The sequence below is a fragment of the Primulina huaijiensis genome, chromosome 11, assembly GCF_012295235.1.
Source record: "Primulina huaijiensis isolate GDHJ02 chromosome 11, ASM1229523v2, whole genome shotgun sequence".
NCBI classification, from domain to species: domain Eukaryota; kingdom Viridiplantae; phylum Streptophyta; class Magnoliopsida; order Lamiales; family Gesneriaceae; genus Primulina; species Primulina huaijiensis.
This window is the reverse complement of record NC_133316.1, coordinates 15,866,032-15,886,196: the sequence shown is the minus strand read 5'-3', so window position 1 is coordinate 15,886,196 and position 20,165 is coordinate 15,866,032. Positions and strand designations below refer to the sequence as shown.

General features: G+C 35.7%; 1 protein-coding gene across 4 annotated transcripts; it reads left to right on the top strand.

Annotated features, from left to right (window-relative positions):
- The first annotated feature begins 255 nt into the window (after positions 1 to 255).
- Positions 256 to 19,005, top strand: LOC140987118 (glycerol-3-phosphate acyltransferase ATS12, chloroplastic). Of its 4 annotated transcripts, none has more exons than XR_012177071.1 (14): positions 256 to 628; positions 1,511 to 1,608; positions 1,714 to 1,800; positions 1,909 to 2,006; positions 7,178 to 7,235; positions 7,966 to 8,067; positions 8,157 to 8,218; positions 8,305 to 8,415; positions 11,949 to 12,027; positions 12,531 to 12,650; positions 12,740 to 12,853; positions 13,869 to 14,036; positions 18,605 to 18,843; positions 18,902 to 19,005. XR_012177071.1 is itself a non-coding variant. In XM_073455525.1 (13 exons), exons 1-12 carry the CDS (start codon positions 328 to 330, stop codon positions 14,001 to 14,003), a joined length of 1,365 nt encoding a protein of 454 aa, XP_073311626.1. In that variant the 5' UTR covers positions 256 to 327; the 3' UTR covers positions 14,004 to 14,036; positions 14,257 to 14,646. The 4 variants fall into 4 exon arrangements, 1 of the variants encoding a protein (XP_073311626.1); XR_012177072.1 differs by having other exon boundaries at positions 18,602 to 18,843; XR_012177073.1 differs by having other exon boundaries at positions 13,869 to 14,041; positions 18,682 to 18,843.
- Positions 19,006 to 20,165: the final 1,160 nt, after the last annotated feature.

The window sequence follows — 20,165 nt, the reverse complement described above, 5'->3', positions numbered from 1 at the left end:
TAGTTATAAAGATAATTGAACTTAAAAATAAATTATCTTAATGATAAAATTGTTTTTTAAATGAATAATATATATATATATGTATATCATTTTTCAATGTTAGTTATATATATATATAGAGTTATTTAAAGTAATTCATACATCAAATTGTCATTTTTCAATGTTAGTTTTTGGAAAGTGTGGTGCTATACTGCCATCGTTTTTAATAATTTTTATTTTTATATTATATTGCGTCGCGTGCTTTTAATAGTTTTTATTTATTTTCTCCCCAACTAAAAATTGCCATTTCTTCACCACCACCACACAATTGCTCCCTATGAGGCTATAATGATACTCTCTATTTCATCTTCTTCCACTGCCACAAATTTCGCTTCTGCACTTTTCCCTAGGGTTTCTACTTCCAAGATCTCTTGTTCCGTGAACTCCGCAGCCGGAGGCGTTTGGAGGAGGAGCTGTTTTCTCTGTGCTTCAAAGCTTCGGGGAATGGCGGACCTGCTCGATGAGAAGAAGAGCTCTTCCACTAGCTCCGGAGCCGCGGCTGATGCGGTCGCCTCCAGCTCCACCTCCGACTTCGACCAGCGGGATGTTGCGCCTCCTCGAACTTTCCTTGATGCGCGCTCCGAACAAGGTCTTTGATTTCTGTTGCTGTTATGGCGGATTCGCATTTCCTTTTCTGTTTGTTGTTCTCATTATCTATAGCATTTGGATTTCATGATTGATTTTTTTTCTTTCCATGGCGTCTGGCTGTATGTACCAAATCGATGTTGAGTTAACTCTTAATCGTCCGGTTTCACTGCTAAACAAGTATTATATGTTGGCGATGATGTTTGATTTTTCTTGGATGAGTTCAGTGTGTTTGATAATGGTTGCAATCTTTTTAACTCATAATTAATTTTGAAATAATCACTTGGAGTTGAATTATGCCTGTCTTTGCAAGTATACGCTATAAGCATATTTTTTTCTGTGAATTTTTTCTGGATTGTAAATCTGTGCAGAATGTAGTTAAGAATAGTTGAATTGTCAATTAATTCTGATATAATTGTAGTTCTCTACACATTTGTTTTTTTACTAGCACATGCCTTTTTTGTGTGAGGTTCTGCTCTTTATTTTTCTGTTCTAATCGATGTTGTTCAACTATTTAGACTTGTAAGTAATGTGTAGGTGAGAGGAAGTAATGTTTCAACTATCTACTCGATGTATGATCAATAATCTACAGATTTTATTGATCCAAGGGCATATACTTTTGTATCATTTCTACTATCAGAACTTAATTTTTGGTTCCATTTTGTTCTTAGATTTCTCTTTTAAATAAAGATCCGTAATAAATAAACAGGATCATGAGGCCAATAATAATATACTCTTTAGCACTTTACACAGATGAAGCCTTAATGTGACACCTAGCTATATCAACCTTTATGAAATTTTGTTCTTTTGGTTGATAGAAGTGCGTGATGATTGGAGCTAGACCCTGCAGGCATTCCTCTTCATTTATTTTTATTTATCATCACAGACTTGCTTTTGGGGATAAAAAAAGAAGCAGAAGCTGGAAGATTACCTAGAAATGTCGCTGAGGGGATGGAGGAGCTGTACCACAATTACCGAAATGCAGTAACTGAATCTTAATTTTGCTAATTTATTCTGATGACATATTCTATAAGCAGTCTGAGATATATTAAATGGATGTGATGTTTTTGATGTACGCTTAACATTCAGGTTTTCATGGGTGAACATCTTGAAGCTAATGAGATTGTGTTGTCTAATATGGCTGTTGCCTTAGACCGCATTTTTATGGATGTGCGGGTATTAGCTATATTCCTATTATTTTCTAAACTTCTCATATGTGTTTTCTGTACAATTTCAAGTAGTCTTAGTTGTAATCGTTTTCCCTTTGTCACAATTGACATTCAGGATCCTTTTGAATTCGCTGCATATCATGAAGCCATTCGAGAACCTTTTGACTATTACATGTTTGGTCAAAATTACATCCGTCCTTTGATTGATTTCAGGTTAGTCGCTTACACGAAATGATCACTGAAATAATTTTGAGTTGCAAATCGTTCAGAACTTCAGACTCTTGAATGAACAATGGAGATTGTAATTTGTACCATGCTATGATATCTGCAACTACAACTGTTAAAAACCTGCCTTTTTATGTTTAGTCAATACTCAATAGCCTTGTTTAGTAATGGTACGCACAAGGTGAGCCTGATCGATTCTCTTCGAATGCAATACTGCATGGCTGCGGCTACTTGCTTAAGGCCAACTAGGTGTATGATTATGACAGATTGGAGCCCAAATGTCTGCTCTGCAGAAAGTTAGCTCTTACCACATTAAAAACTGATTGAAACTGACATACATGGAGTATAAACTTGATTTACTGGTCAAGATTCGTAAAGCTTAAGAAGTTTGAGCTGTGTGTAACAACATTTGGAGGTTATAGATTTAGAGGAATATGACCAATTCCTAGTTTCAGTTTGATGTACTTGTTGTTGTAGATTCCTGGCTGGAACTTGGAATAAATCATTGTTCCGTGATTAGATGCAGCACGTGAGGAAAGTTCGAGTTGCAATTGATTAATTTTTAAGGATTACCAGTTTTTCATCGACATTTCAACTATACAGTGATAATTGGTGTTGTCGAAATGTGGTGTTTTCACATAGTTCTCTTTTAAATTATTTCATGCCTGTCATTGATGTTCATAATCGGTTGGCTAATGCTATGTAGAGGTATTCTACTTTACTGTTTTCCTGTTTGTAAGTGTAAGCTCTGCTGCTCCTCAAAAGCTCGAGTTTTTTTAATTATTTAAGATCTGAATGCAATATGGCTTACAAAGAATCTGTTTTACATTCTTCAACGTTAATTGTTTTAAAAATCCTTGAGAGAATAAACACTGTTGACTAGATTTTAGTAGAAAAATACAATTGAAGTATATTTGCACGTGGTTTGTAAAGTTGTTTGATTGTCATAGCTATTCTATGGTGCGGTGCCCTGTCACTCATATCAAACAATTGACCGAGAACAAAAAGATTTTTTTCATAATTCTTATTATTCATACGTATAATGTCTGTACATCAATATATAAAGACTCAACTTTAAGACTAAATAGGAAACAAATCTTCCTAATAAAGAAAATGAAAAATGGACTGCTAAAATCTCTCAAATTATGTAAATATAACTCCAAAATTGAGACACAAATATACAATATTCTAGGAAATCTTCAAACACTCTCCCTTAAGCTGAATTGGCGCATAACACTACTGCATAAGCTATGTCTGGTTTAGTATGTGCCAAATAGATTGACCTTCCAACTAATCTTTGATAACGTTCTCAGTCCACCACTTCATTTGGTGCTACAACTTTTAACTTAACATTAATTTCAATTGGAGTATCTGTTGCCTTACAACCAATCATCTCTGTTCTTTGATTAAGTTAAAATCCCGTCATTCGTTTTGGCGAACTCCATCGTGAGAAAATTTCAGTTGTCCTAGGTCCGTGATATAAAATTCGACTTCAAGGTGTTTCTTCAAGTTATTTATCTGAAAATAATCGTCTCCAGCCATGATAATGTCATCAACTTAGACTATTACGATGATCAATTTACTTTTGGTGGAATGTTTGAAAAATAAAGTGTGACCAAGCTTGGCTTTGTGAAAAACCATGTCTATTCACGCATTCCCAAAGCGCTCAAACCAAGCTCTAGGGGATTGCCATAGTCCGTACGAGGCTTTTTCCAACCTGCACACTTTCATTTTTTCAAACTTTATTCAAATCCTGGTGGTAAGTGGTAAGTCCATGTATACTTCTTGTAAATCTTCATTTAGGAATGCATTTTTAACATTAAATTGATGAAGTGGCTAGTTGGAGTTAACTGTAGGAGACTTTTTTCTTAGTGACAGGTAAAATTCTCTTGGTAATCTATACCATGAGTTTGAGTAAATCCTTTCGCTATAAGCCTCGCCTGGTATCTTTCCACACTTCCGTCTGATTTACATTTACCGTAAATACCCGTTTGCAACTAACTGTCTTCTTGTCTTTTTGTAGACCAACAACGTTCCAAGTGTTATTTCTATTGATAACTTTCATTTCTTCCATTACTGCTAATTTCCAGTTCGGATCACCTAACCCTTCCTGGAAAGTTCTTGGAAAGACAGATTAGAAATCCAAGACACAAATGCCATATGAGTGTTTGACAATTTTGCACAAGACAAAAACTTAGCAATGAGATGGTTAGTGCATACTCGGGTTCCTTTCCTAAGTGCAATATACGACGAAGAGGTAATAGGAGTGGCAAGAATGTTACCCTCAATTCTAGGACCATCACTCGGAAAATTGGATTGATCATCTGCTTGAGCAATAATTGGGGCTGTTGCATTTTGAGAAACTTTCTTCTGGTGTAGACTTGAAACTCTTGTTAAGGCTTTTCTCCCCCGGTCTTAGATAAAGTAATGACCGGCAAAGATGTGGTACAACTTCTGGTTTCCATATTTCCAACAGATTTTTCCAAGAATTTTTTTTTATCAGAATCAATTAAGGGAACATAACCTTTAGTATACTTTCTGGAACGGTTAAAGTGTCCCCAAAAGTTATCTTCCTCAACCATGTTCACCCCTGAAGATAGTTTTTATGAAAACATGGGTCATCCTCAACAATGAGATGGTTAGTGCATGCTAAGGTTCCTTTCCTAAGTGCAATATGAATATCAAGATCATATGAAACGATGAAGAGGTAATAGGAGTGGAAGGAATATTACCCTGAATTCTAGGACCATCATTCGGAAAATTGGAGTGATCATTTGCTTGAGAAAAATAACTGTGGCTGTTGCACTTTTGAGAAACTTTTTTCTGGTGTAGACTTGAAGCTCTTGTTGAGGCTTTTTTCCCCATGTCTTAGATAAATTAATGAATGGCAAAGATGCAACATTTTTTTCCAAGAAAATGTTTATCAGAATCAATTAAGGGAACATAAACTTTTGGTATAATTTTTGGAACGGGTGAAGTCCTGGAAAAATGGTTCGTCCTCAACAAATCTGACATCTATGCTTTCAAAATTTTTTTAGTGAGAGGGTTAAAACTTTTATACCCCTTCTTGTTAGACACATAGCCTAGGAAAACACTTTTTCAAACTTTGGATCAACTTTAGAACGGAAAACATTTGGTATATATACATAGGAAACACAACCAAAATTTTATCAAGGAAGGTTGCAAAGGTGTGTCAAATTTCAAAATTCGAGATGACATTCTATTTATCAAGTAACAAACATTTAATAGAGCATCCGACATCCCACCAAAGATATTTTGGAACATTCATTGAGAACATAATGACTTGAGCAACCTCGAGTAAATGTCTATTTTTTCTTTCTGCAATGGCGTATCATGACAAGTTGATTATTCAGCTTCATTATCAGATCTTAAAATGTCAATTCTAGTTTGAAATTGATTTTCAATCATGTAAAAGAAATCTTTAAACCTTTGTTCTTCGTTTTTTTTTCCAGAAAATAAATCCAACATAGTCTTGCATGGTCATCAATAAAGGTCACAAACCATTTTTTTCCAGTAAGTGTTTTAACTTTTGATAGTCCCTAAACATCAATATGAATCAAGTGAAATGGTTTTGATGCAGAATAAGGTTTTACTGGAAAGGAAACACGATTATCTTTAGCAAAATGACAAGTTTCACAGTGAAATTTTGAACAATTAATTCCATTAAACAATGCAGGAACTATATTTTTGAGGTACAGAAAACCGGGATGTCCTAATCTTCTACGCCATAGCATTACTCGATCATTGAGAAAACTCAAAAGTGGATCTAGTGCTATACCTAATCCATGAGCCTTATTTTTCTAGCAAGCAGTTTCATCAAAGTAGTACAGCCCATTCATTTCTCTGTCAGTTCCAATAATTTTCCCTGAGTTCTGGTGACTGGTCTTGAAAAACACAACTGGATCGAAGAAAGAAAGCTGAACAATCAGAATCCTTAGATAATTTGCTGACATAAAGGAGATTACAAGCAGGTTTTGGCACATGTAAAACAGATTTTAGTGTAATATGTTATGAAATTTTAACGTGTCCTTTTCCTGCAATCGATTAAAAACTGCCATCAACTATTCTAATCTTTTCATATCCTGAACATGGAATATAGGAATCAAACAAGTGAGAATTGCTGGTCATATGGTCTGAAACCCCTGAATCCATGAACCTGGGATGATATTTTGAAATTGCTACCTGTTTGTGCTATAGAACCGACGAGAACATTAGGTGATGATTGAATAAGATTTTAGCAATTTGAGAAGATGATCTAATTGCTCTTTACTGAATGGAGATGACTCGGCCACATTTGCTGTAGGAGTGCTAGTTTTTTTCATCCTATCATTGTGCGGTTTTCCATGCAACTTGTAGCAAGTTTCCCTTGTATGGTTAGGCTTTCCACAATAGTCGCAGTTTCGGCCGGTTCCGCCTATGGTTCTTGCTTCGTTTTAAGCAGTGAGTCGACGTAGGATTTCATATACAAAGGTTCTTGTCACATTTGTTGATAACGGGTCAAGGTTGAATTATATAACAAGGTTCTTGCTTTGCTAAGTGATGGGTCGAGGTTCCATCTCAAAATTATGTTTTTGTTTGAATCTTTGTGTTGCTTTTGTGTAGGGCATCCTTGTTTCGTCCGATATTTTTTGGACCTTGTTTTGTTCCAATTTATTCCGTATCTGTTGTCTCATTTCATGTTATCTTTGGTTTTAAAACTTCTTGGGATCGAAAGCCTGTGTCTACTGTGATTCTCGTGGTCCATAGCATGCATGACTATCCCATGCCATTCGTCTGTGTCCTCACGAGACTCTCATCAGTCCTAGTTGATGGGTATAGTATTTGTGACCGATTTTTATTGCGAATATCTCATTCTAAATATGGCTTATAGGCGGCTGATTCCTGGAGTAACTTGAAAATCATGTGCAATTCCTCTTTTGCATAGCTTCAAGACTCGACCTTTATAGAAATAGTGAAATTTTGAATTACTAGGACTCTGCTCTTATATCATCTTAATTTTGTCCCTTGTGATATTTAGAATCTGTGGACATAATTATACTTTTCTGATTTCAAAATAATAATGATAATAAATTTTTTTTCTGATATTCCAGTGATATTTTACCCTTGCACATTTAATCTTGACCAACTTGACCTTTCAGAAATTCATATGTTGGGAACATCTCTGTCTTCAGTGAAATTGAAAAGAAGATTCAGCAGGTGCACATTTTTGGTGCTTTGGTCCATCGCTTTTCTGTTCTTTTGCTTACTAGTATTTTTGTTGACTCAAGCATTTTTTTATAATATCTCCTACTCTTATAGTATGAACTTTCCCAGGAATCCATTCTTTTTTGCAGAACTGTATATATGAAAATACCTTGCCCTGCCACCTAATGAACCTGCCTGTGTCGCGCTCACTTTACTAAACTCTTTTAAAAGTACGGGGGCTTCATTATTTTCTTGTCAAACTAGTGGAAAATTCTAAATGGCATCAATTTCTTTTCTTTAGTCTTGCTGCACCGATGGCTTTATTCATTTTCTTGTAATTAAACCTTTAGCGTTTTCACTTCCTATTAGTCTGCATGTCAATACTCCTTATTAGTGACGATGGGTTAGACATAGGATGCCACATTTTACTATTATGACCTTTTTACTAACTTCTCTCCCTACTTCCCCTAAATCCTTTATACGTCCATTCTCTCCATCTCGTGGTGTGTTTTCTTGTATATCTATTCACTTATATTATTTTTTGCTATAAATTTTTCTCATTCTCTATTTCTAGAATGACATGTTTATTAGAATGCTACTAGCTCTCATTGGTTGCATCTTCTCATTTCTTAATCATTAGCAATTACGATATTGAAATCATGAAAACTTGATTGATTTTCTTAATATGAAGTTATACGATTTTGTGTATCTCTGATCCAGTGTTCATTGTCGTAAATTTCAGGGCGAGAACGTTATCTTAATCTCCAACCACCAAACCGAGGCAGACCCAGCAGTCATTGCTTTGTTGCTTGAATCCACTCATCCGCATCTTGCTGAGGATTTGGTATCACTGGAATTCCTTCAATGAAATCCCTATGGCTTGCAATCATGCATTCTGGTTTTGTTTTTACAATATGTTGATCATGAATGCAGATCTATGTGGCAGGGGATAGAGTAATTACAGATCCTCTGTCCAAACCATTTAGTATGGGAAGGTGTGTAGATATTTTTCTTTTAGTAGATAATTGGGGTGATTTATCCTTTTTGTTGCTAAATAACTATTGAGCTTTAAATTACTCAGGAACCTTCTATGTGTGTATTCCAAAAAGCACATGAACGATGACCCAGAACTTACAGATATGAAAAAGAAGGCAAACACCAAAAGTTTGAAAGAAATGGCTTTTCTTTTGAGGTAGCTTATGTACTTCAGTCATTCATTTGGCAAAATTCTGTGATAATTATGGAGTTTTAGAGGTCGTTGTTTGAATATTTCTTGGAAAGTCCTCATAAATCAAATGCTTCAGTTCACCAACACTATCTGTTGAAAAAAACTCACCCCGCGTCATTCACTATGGCCTTTTGGTTTAAATTTATATGAAGTTTAGGCCTTTAGCTGAGTTTAAAACTCTAAGAAACACACCATTTACTTATAAAACAGTACTATTCAAAATTATGCGGGATGTCATTTTTTATGAGCTTCTGAAAATGGTTGTGTTGAGTGGAGGACTGCATTGGGGAATTGCTTCTAAAGAACTACAAAATCTAAATTAGTAATTTCCAAAGATCTATAACTGCACTTAATTCCAACCACCAGAACACCGCCTCCTGCCGCACCAACCCAGAGATAGAGGAGGGGAGGGGAGGGGAAGGGAGGGGAGGAGAAGAACAGGAGCATGAGCAGGAACAATCAACACAAGAAAGCCGTCATTACAATCTCATTTGGCTCTATCTATAGCAGAGTGTTTCTTGAACGTGTTAACCTGAAATTAACACCTGAAATCTAGACAGCATTCATCGAGGCTAAGAGAAACTTTCTCCATATCATCTTGTTTAATGTTCTCAACTGTGCTCCATATGAAGTTTGCCTGGCTGCACGAGTAAAGCATTCTTGTTTTAATTATTGAGTGTATATTGACTTTCATTGTGAGCGTGATATATCACATGCTTGGATTTCTTCCCCATTACAAGGTTTGCATTTTATAAAAGTTTATAAAAAAAGGTAGACATGAAAGACTCAAAGACATCGTTCATGAAGAAGTGAGATGAAGCAACCAAGTAAGCGGAAAGTCAACGACAGCTAACAAAACCAATTTTTATGCTTGTATTCACAAAACATTTACAAGATTACGATGGAGCTTAATTCCAAGGATTTAAATCTTTCCCATGAAAGTTCTGTGAAATCCACTTTAGTTGAAGTTGGTCTACATTAAAGGAAAAATATTCGAAATCAGAATAGTAACTTTGTTCTTGAGGAACTCTCTTGGAGTCTATAGCAGTTTTAAATGGACCCATATATATATTTGAATTTTTGGAGTGAGCTCTTTTTGCTATTTTGAATTTGTTATTATTTTTTTTTTTTGACATGAAAGATCATATCACTGATGTAAAAAATAGAGATACAAATATATTGGGCATGCCCAAAAGATATAAGGAAAAAACATTAACTCTGTCAACCAACAACTAACCACCATAATTTGGAGCAAAGAAACTGTCAGCTTTATGCATATCATTCTTTCCTACGAACCAACTCAACAGAGCTATAGAATCATCCACTGAACCATGAACCAGGATCTCATCACGAATTGAAATGATTTTCCAAACAAGACAATAGTCATTCTTACGTACCCTTCTATTCCATATACTTCTCCTCCGAAGAAAAACTTGATCTATCCATTTGATCCAGTAGGTGTCTTTTTTTTTGTGTGAATATCCCACAATGTCTGGACAAGTAGCGCATTATTCCACGACCTCAAATCCCATAATCCCATACCACCATTTTCTTTTGATATGCAAAAGGTGTATCAGGCAATCGACGGATGGTTACTTGTCCGCATAAATTTCGTACTCAACGAGTAGATTTTATGTATGATACTAAAAGGAACAGGTAGAGTCTGTAACCAGAAGCATTCAATCCCTTGAATGACAGCCCTTATAAGCTCAAGTTTGCCTGCATAAGACAGACGAAGTGTTTCTTGGCCATTTTCCAATGCACGTTGATATACTATCTACAGAACACTGCCTCTACCAGAACACTGTAATTGGCAGCACAAAGCTTGATGGCTAAGGGAAGATCCCTGCCTGAAAGCCCGTAATCTGCATTATTTCTTCACTTACCAAAGCATCCACACTTGCCAAATAAATTTGATTTGAGCAAGTTGGTTTTCAGCCCAGATGTACGACCAAACTCATCCAGACACGCCACGATCTTTAGTACACTATTCATATCCCCCTCGAGAAAAGTAGCAAATCATCATCATATGCCAAATGCGTGATATTCAATAGATCACATTTGGGGTGGTGTTTGAAGCTCGGTTCTCTACATAGAGAATTAAGTTTCCTGGTCAATCCCTCTGAGCATATGGCAAACAGAAAGGGGAATAAAAGATAACCCTTTCGGTGGCCTCTTGTCCCTTGGAAGAAACCATGAGGAAGAGGTGGTGGTGACACATTCCATAACCCAATCAATAATTTGCTTCATGACTGTGCTAAGCCGATTAGTGAGAATTTTCGAAATGATCTTGTAAAAGATAAAACGACACAATATCGGTCGAAAATCATGAACTTTGGAGGCATTCTTTGGTTTAGGCATCAGAGCAATAGAAGTGGGATTCCATTGTTTGAGAAGTTTCCCTGAAATAAAGAATTTTTTCGACAGTCTTACACACATCATACCCAACTTTGTCCCATGTTTTCTTGAAAACAAAGATCCAAAACCATCTGATCCAGGGGCCTTGTCATTGTCAATATCCAGAGTGCCATTTTGATCTCATCAGCAGAAACAAGTTCAACAAGCTTCTTATGATGATCTGCTGAAACCATATTCCCATCCCTAAACTAGTTTGAAGGTTCACGATGAACTCTAGTACCAAGCATGTTTTTGTAATACTTCACGAACTCATTAACAATAATATTCACATCCATCATAGAGCTGCCATCATCCAAATCAATTGCTACAATTGCATCCCTCTTGTTACTCCTTTTAATCAAATCATGAAAAAACTTGGTGCAACAATCATTCTTGAGGTAATTACATCCTTTCTGCTTCAAGGATTTTTTTCTGTTGATTTCTTAACAAACTTCAAGTCATTATTAACCACCCTTCCATTCAAGTGAATCAATTGGAGATATTCAAGTTCTGCCTTAGCTGTACTTGTCCTTGCCGATATGTGGCTAAAGTGAATGGAATTTAGCGACTTCAGAGGCTTCTTACATTGATTGAGTTTCTGTTTGAATACAAACTGGGCAGTCCCATATCCATAAAACCGCCATATATCCATCACTAATTTATCAAACTTGTCATGCAGGGTCCACATATTTAAAGGGTCTAGCCAATCTTCTTTTTTGGAGCGAGAGTTCAGACAATACATATTGAGTGATCCGAAACACATCCAAGAACTAAGAATTCAGCGTAAGAATCCATATTAGATTGTAACCAGTAAGCATTGACCAAGGCCCTCTGTCAATCTTTCTGCGAACATTAGAACTAGCCCAAGTAAAGAAACAAGCCACATGTTTGAGGTGCGAGAGAGATCCAGATGTGAGACACAATCAGCAAATCATTACCTTTCAATATATCTATTTAGACATATGTAATCTTTTGTACTGATTAAGCATTTAATAATATATGCAATAACATATTATATGAGGCTTCTGTAATACTCTTTTATGGCCCTGATAACAATCACGTTTTTGGAGAGACTAATTTGTTCACTTTCTTGGGTGTAGGAGTGGATCAAAAATTATTTGGATCGCACCAAGTGGTGGACGGGACCGTCCAGATACTGTCACTAAAGAATGGTATCCAGTATGTGTTCTTTCATTCAAGATTAGTTTTCCTCTACATATTAATTCACAGTGTAAGAATATATCCAAATGAAGGGCTTAGAATCATCTTGTGAAACCATTGTCCTTTGCTTCCTTGAGTTATTATTGCTATTTCTGTTTGTTTTTTTATTAGATGTGTGCATGGGATGGAAAACAGCATAAGCTACTTGTGGCTTTGTGATTTGCATTAGGAGGTGATATTAGCATTAGATGCTATCTTTCTGGTTTTTCCAGTTAGATCATCTTTGATGCTCTTGTGCCTTCAGTCCATGAAATCTTGATTTCGGCCTCTTGAAAAAGTTTGAATTTGCACCAGTCTCTTTTCTGAGTTTCAGCCACTTCTTTTCTTCTCCTTTTGTTATGTTAACTGGCTGATTATTAAACAATGTACAGTGTTATGTTATGCTTGTTCTTTCTGGTCTGATTAGCCTAGTCCTCATTTTTGTAGTCCAAGTTTGATCTATCCATACATAAGATGTACAGGCACCTTTTGACATATCCGCGGTAGATAACATGAGAAGATTAGTAGAACATGCTGGTAAACCTGGTCATTTATACCCCTTAGCCATACTCTGCCATGATATTATGCCCCCTCCATTCAAGGTATTTTCTGAGTCTGTTCTTGTTTATTAATCTATTCTGGCAGTCTGTCTGGCTCATTCATCTGCATCCAACTCGCAACTTTATGACAGGTTGAGAAAGAAATTGGAGAGAAAAGAGTGATTTGCTTTCATGGGACTGGAATTTCAATTGCACACAAAATCAGTTATCATGAAATTGCGTCTGCTTTTGAAGATTCTGAAGAGGTTACTTCTCTTAATTGTTGCTGTATTGACTGTCCGTCGTTAATGCCGTGTACTTGAACAATTTTATGGATTATATAAAACTCATATAATATTAGAAAATCTAGAAAATAAACGAGGTCAAGTACTTAAATCACCACGTAGACTTCCGTATCTTCTCAGCGGAGCTGATGTTGCAAGTGAAGATAATCCCAGGGAATTTGTAAATATAAGGAGCATGCTGTAAAGAATTAGTTAAATTGTAATAAAAAACAAAGATTTCATGCTGCAATGATGCTGCATAAGCAAACAAATCCTTTATATTCCGTGTAAATCTACCAAGACTGAAGTTGTCTCGGGATGTATCAGTGCAAAATCTGTTACTTGGCTAGCAGACTTATTTTACCCATCCACACGCTTTACTTGATGTCAACTGGTATACTTGCTGTAATATTTTTTTCACGAATGTGAGTGATGAGTAAGAATTAGTTGGAACTTAATCGAAGAATTAGTTCCTCTTTATCAGTTTAAGATTCTTTCTTAAACCAAAGTCTTGCCTGCGTTATATGGTGATAAGGAGTATGTTGTTCAATTAGAGTGACATCATGGACGGAGGATCCTGTAACATTTGGCAGTTAATAATACTCTTGAAAACTGCCGTGATCGAGGATAGTAAGCTCCTGAACAGAAGAGTTCATGGTTGAGTCAATAACCTTCCTTCACTTTAAAATTGCTGCCAATGCTCCGAACACAATATGAATTGATAGATTTCACTTTCATAATCTAAATGTTTCTAGGATGGTATTGTCCCTTCTTTTTCTCATCTCATAAAATGCCATCTATTTTGTGCCTTTAATTTCATAGTAAATCAGGCAAACATTTATTTCCGATTATGCAGCGTGGTTTTTATATTAAAATTGAGATGAGCTTCCAAGAAGTTATGGGTAGTTTTTGGGAGGGAAAGGGAAAACAAAACTCCCTCCTTGAATAATGTTAAACAATATGGGCCCTCATGGCTGCCACGCTGTTCTCTTTGCAGGCAAAAAAGGCATATGCGGAGTCGTTGTATTCTTCTGTCAGTGAGCAGTACAACATCCTCAAATTTGCGATACATGGCAAACAAGGGATGAAAGCATCAACACCTACTGTCTCACTGTCACAGCCATGGCAATAGTTACACATTGACCTTTCATTTCTTGCGCAACAGGTATTGTATTCGATTTCTAGAGTTTCTTTCAAAGTATAGTCACTGCTAAACTTCTTTCGCTGGGTTTATATGTTATTTTTACGCGATTGATTTTAACATGAGAAAATCTAGTTAGTGAAACTGGTTACGTCCTACATGTAGTTTGGATATAATCAGCTTATCTAGTTTCAAACACTGATATTGCACCATTCAGCTGAAAACCTTTGTCGATCTATTACAGGATAAAGTCATTTTGACACGATCACAATACCTTATTCTGAAATCTGCTCTTAGTTTACTCCGAGAACCACTAAAGCCATTAACTCCAACAGTTGGGCTACTAATATTGGTCTTGAGCAAATATCGTTTTTTTGGGGTTGGGGAGGGGATGGAGAAGGGTGGAAAAGATAAATAATACATGGGTTTAGAGATGTTGAAGTATCAAAATGAGAAGTTACTTGTATATCTCATGTATTACTTTCATTGGATTTTGTCATATTTGCACTAGTTAGAATTGAAAAGATGTAAGATACATGAAAGCAAATTGCTCTTCGAAACATATGAGAATTTTAGACAAGAATATTCGGTGTATAGTCGTTAATTTGTTATGTAGAACGTGTTGTGGTTCTTATTTTACTACTTAAGGTGGAATAAAGAGTAAATCTTAGTCTCAAATGGTTGTCTGTATCGTGATTCTAGCAATAAATCTTAGAAATAAAATAAGTAACGCTTTGAGTGTATATGGTCATTGTTGATCTATAAGCGGTTGTGTGCAAACATTTGTTTCCGTTTGTTTCAGTCTCAAAATGCTATGTTTTATTTTTATTATCAATTGGAAATTGTAGTACACCTTATCCTTCAACCTACACGGGTTAGATAAATTTTTTAAAAATGAATTATAATGATCTCTATTAAAAAGGAAGAAAGGGGTATAATTCTGTATAATTTATTCATGGGTACAACACCCTTGAAATACAATCACTATCTATACAAATTAAAGGAAAATATTAATGTATCAATTACAATATCCTATCAAATCACATATACAAAAAAAAAATTAACACTATGAACTAGATATCAATTACAATATCCTATTGGATAGCCCTTTTGTGAGAAGATTGGCTAGTTGATGAGATGTGAGAACATATTCAACGTGAATAACACCTCCATCCGACTTTTCTTTTATGAAATGTCGATCAACTTCCACATCTTTGGTCCTATCATGATGGACATGGTTATTAGCTATGCTGATAGTTCACTCATTGTCATAGCTATTAGCAGGGCAGCATATGATCTTCAAATTCTATTTCCAGCTCTTTCATTACTCTCTTTATCCAAAGAAGTTCACATACTCCATGAGTTATAGCCCTATACTCATCTTTTGCACTGTTTCTTGCCACAGCAAATTGTTTTTTGTTGCGCTATGTCACCAAATTTCCCCATACTAACATACAATACCCTGAAGTTGACTTTCTTTCCTTTATTTATCCAACCCAATCTCCATCAGTGAATGCACTCACTATTCGATCATCTTTGTTTTGCAAAAAATAAGCCTTTCTCAGGAGTTTGTTTTCAGTATCTCATGATTCTATATACTGCATATCTGGGCTTGTATGTGAAAGATAGATGAGTTTCCACAAGACTTTGATAACTTACTATATCCACTGGATCTCCTTCAAACATCTTCTCTTTGTTTCCCAGTTCGATTGATGTGTAGCTTGGCTTGCATCCCAACATGTCAGTCTCTGCTAAAAGATCTTAAGTGTATTTCATTTGGGAAACTGAAATGTCTTTTTTGCTCCTTGCAATCTCCATTCCCAGAAAATATCTCAATGCACCAAGATCTTTGACTTCAAATTCTTTCGCCATCATTTTCTTAATTTCCTCCACTTTATCATCATCTCTAGATATAACGATGTCATCAACATACACTATAAAAACGGTAATCTTCTCTTCAGAATGTTTAACGAATAGTGTATGATCTATTTGACCTTGGACATATCCACACCTCTTTATTACCTTGGAGAACCATTCAAACCAGGAACGTGGAGATTGTTTGAGCCCATATAGTGACTTGTTGAGTTTACAAGCAGTTTTTTCTCTCAACTCCTCTACAAATCCTGGAGTTTGACTTATATAGACCTCCTCTTCAAGCTCACCATTTAGAAGTGCATTTTTTATATCGAGTTGCTGGAAAGGCCAATCGAGAGTAGCTGCTAATGATTGGAGAATCTAACAGTATTAAGTTTGACGCATAGATTTGAGTAAAAACCTTGGCCACCAGCCGTGCCTTGTATCTTTCAATTGAACCATAAGCTTTGTATTTCACCATGAATACCCATTTGCACCCTACTGTATTTTTCCCTCATGGTATTTCAACAAATTGCCATGTATCATTTTGTTTTAGGGCATGCATTTCATGAAGAACAACTTCTTTCCGTTCAGGTATAGCCAACGCTTCTTTGATAGATCTTGGAGTCATAATGAAGGAGATAGATTTGAGTAAGAAATGAATTTAGAGTTGGGGTGCTTGGTACATCATCAAATACCTTTCCTGATAGCTATTGGTAATTCGAGATCAAGCATAATACTTGACTTGTCTGATGGTTGTGGAACTACTATCGGATCATGTTCTTGGCTATGGGCTTGATTCACGATTTCTTTGTTCTCCTTGAGTAGACATATACTTTCTGTTGTGATATTGTTTCTCCCCCTGTTTCTAGTACCTGTTCGTGATCTGAAGAATTTTTTTCATTTATTTGAGGGCTGATTTGGATGAGATCATTATCAGAAACAACGACAATGTCTAAATTTGTGCCAAGTAAAGGTAGAGTATCCCCAAAATGACAAGCTTTATTATGATCCCCCCCTTGAAGTGACTTTTGGAAGAAATAAGGTATATCTTCAAAAAAAGTGACATCAATAGAGACACATATCTTTTTTGTGTTCGGATAACATCGATAACCTTTTTGAGTGGGCGAAATACCCTATGAAGACGGTTTTGAGAGCTCGAGGGTCAAGTTTACTTCTATTATGGTCGTGAACATGGACAAAAGCTGTACAACCAAAGGTTTTGAAGAGAAGATAATTCGATTTGGAGGCTTGAGGATATATATTGGTGAGGAGAGATTAAGTGTTTCAAATTTTATGGGACGACTAGGTAAGTGATTTATGAGGTTTGCAGTCTCATTCAAAAGATAATCACCTAAAATGGCCTTGAAATATTCTTTGCCATTATCGGTTCTAAGAGTTCGTATATGGTTGTGAAACTGAGTTCGGATCATCTTATGGAAAATTTTGAATATATTGCTTGCTTTAGAGTTGTCATGAGGAAGATAAACCCGTGTTAACAGTGTATGATCATCAATGAATGTAAAAAATCACATTTTCCCATGAGAAATAATGATTTTTGAAGGGCCCCCAAATGTCACTATGGATTAAGGAGAATGAAGTGGATGGTGTGTACGGTTTTGGAGAGAAATACAGAGTATGTTTAGCAAGTTCACAAATTTCACACGGTATTGAAACAAGCTCTTTATAATTAAATAATGATGGAAACTAACGTTTTAAATATGAAAATTTGGGTGGCCGAGCCTATGTTCCATAACATTATTTCCCTATAGTAGAAACAGAAATAGAGGCAACACTTGACACCGGAGTTGGTTGAAATTTTGAGGGAGCATTCTCTAGGTACTGCAGTCAGGACATGTGGAATTGGTCTCAAGAAATACATCCAGTTCTTGCCAAAGGTCCTGTAAGTCAGAAAAATATTGGGCAACCAATCGAGAGCCCTGCTTCATTTATTTCGATTTTGAATGTATTTTCAAAAACATGAGGTGTAGCCCTGGTCGGAGTACATTTGACGAGCGCATCCCACACTTCCTTGGCCGTTTTAAAAAAAAGATAGTGACGGCTTACGTGTGGTTCTGTGGAGTTTATGAGCCATGCGAGGACTATGGAGTGTTCAGCTTGCCAGGTATTGTAAGTTGCATAGGTTGACTTGGGTGAAGGGAGTTCGCCCGTGATGTAGCCCATTCATGGCTTGGGCCCATTGTGAATAATTTCGGCCGTCTGATTTGTGGCCTATAATATTGGGAGACTCCCGGAGGGAGAAGCAGCATAAACTGGAAACTTGTTGTCCATGGTTTCACTCGAAGAAGAATCGGTGTACATGGCATATTCTGAATTTTCCCCCCCTTTTTGTTTTACATGATTGACATCTAAGTCTCTGGTACCATGTAGACAAAGAGAGGGGTATAATTTTCTGTATATTTTATTCATGGGTACAACATCCTTTAAATACAATCACTATCCCTACAAATAAAAGGAAAATATTATGCTATCAATTACAATATCCTATCAAATAAATTACACAATAAACAAGATTAACAACTAGATATCGGTTAAATATTTGAGACAATTATTCAAAATTGAATAATTGTTTCCTATAAATTCCTATGACAACTTATGTTAATTATTTTGATAAAGCGAGGACGAAAGTGAAATAATTGTTGTATGAGCCTATTGTACAAATGCACTTGCACTGGCTCGGGGCTTGATAGAACCATATCTGATATGCTTATCAGTAGGAATATCGAGAGATAAGTGCTAAGTAGGGCAAAATGCTACGTTGGTGAAAGTCATTTCTTGAACCTGTGGGGAGAAGTGCTATATCTACGGAGCCACATCTTGAACGTGTTGGAGTCATTTCTAAATTCTTGGTATTAAAGGATCGAGGGTCAGATCGTGACGAGGATGTCGCATTGTTAAAGAGGGATGATTGTAGTATTCTTTGTCCTACATGTGTTAGATAAATATGTTTAAAAGAGTTTATAATGACGTATAATTGACTTATATATCAATTTGAATTAATCATTTTTGTAAAGTGTGACGGATACGAAATAATTGTTATAAAGATCCCTGGTATAGTCACGCTTGCCATTGCATATATTTTTATGTCAATCTTATTAAATATATTGATATTTAATTTGACATCGACATCTTGTGTTTGTGACTTATGTTTGAAAATCTTTTATGGGAAATCGTACTAGCGTGAGTTAAGATCAATTTTTTTTGTTTCTGAAAAATTGATTTGATCTTGCATCTATTCAATAAAAGGGTATCGAAATGATCTTGACTAATTTTTTGACAAGAGACGACTTGGACGGTTGAACTGGACTATAACTTCTTTATTTTTGTTAACTTTGGAAAAAGNTATAATTTTAAAATATTCCGAACTTTGATGTGTACTAGTTTTCTGAATAAATTTTAGTTACTTTTCGGAAAAAAAGTAATTTGTTTTTAACGATCAAATTTGCTAAAATATTTGCTGTGAAGTCTCTGAGTTTGGTCTCCCACTTGTGGGCCTCGTGGCCGGCGGGTAAACAGGAAAAATGTCCTCATAATCTGCAAAAACATTTAAGGCAATGCTAAATAAATATATCTGTGTTGTGAAAAAGTAAAAATTTACGGTAAAAAGTAAAAATCTCAAATTCTTAAAATTATCACACTACACACTTTATAATATTTTTCTCTCAACTCAATTGTGATTTTCTTCACAAATGAGAGATCTATTTATAGAAAATTTTTACAAATAATCCAAAAATAAAATACATCATTACCTACATCATCACACACTAATTTTCAATATTCAACACCTAATTTTACCTAATTTTCAACATTCAACATTCACATTTTCAACACAAATATTTTTCACATTTTTAAATAATTTTTCAACACTCCCCCTTGTGATGATGATCATAATGATTGTATACATTACGTGTTTTTATACTGCCTCGTTAAAAACCTTACTAGGAAAAACCCATTGGGATAAAAACCATAGTAAGGGAAAAAGAGTGCAGTCACGTAAACTCCCCCTCATGTTGACACGAACAATTCTTCACAAATTTCGTAGATTGCGCATCCCAATATTATATATGTGCTTTCTGAATATTGTCGTAGGAAGTGCCTTTGTGAAGAGATCTGATGAGTTTTCACTTGATTGAATGTGACGAACATCAATACATTTATTCTTCTCAAGCTCCTTGGTGAATGCGAAGAACTTAGGAGGAATATGTTTAGTTCTGTCGCTTTTTATGTATCCTTCTTTCATTTGAGCAACACATGCAGCATTATCTTCATATAGTATCA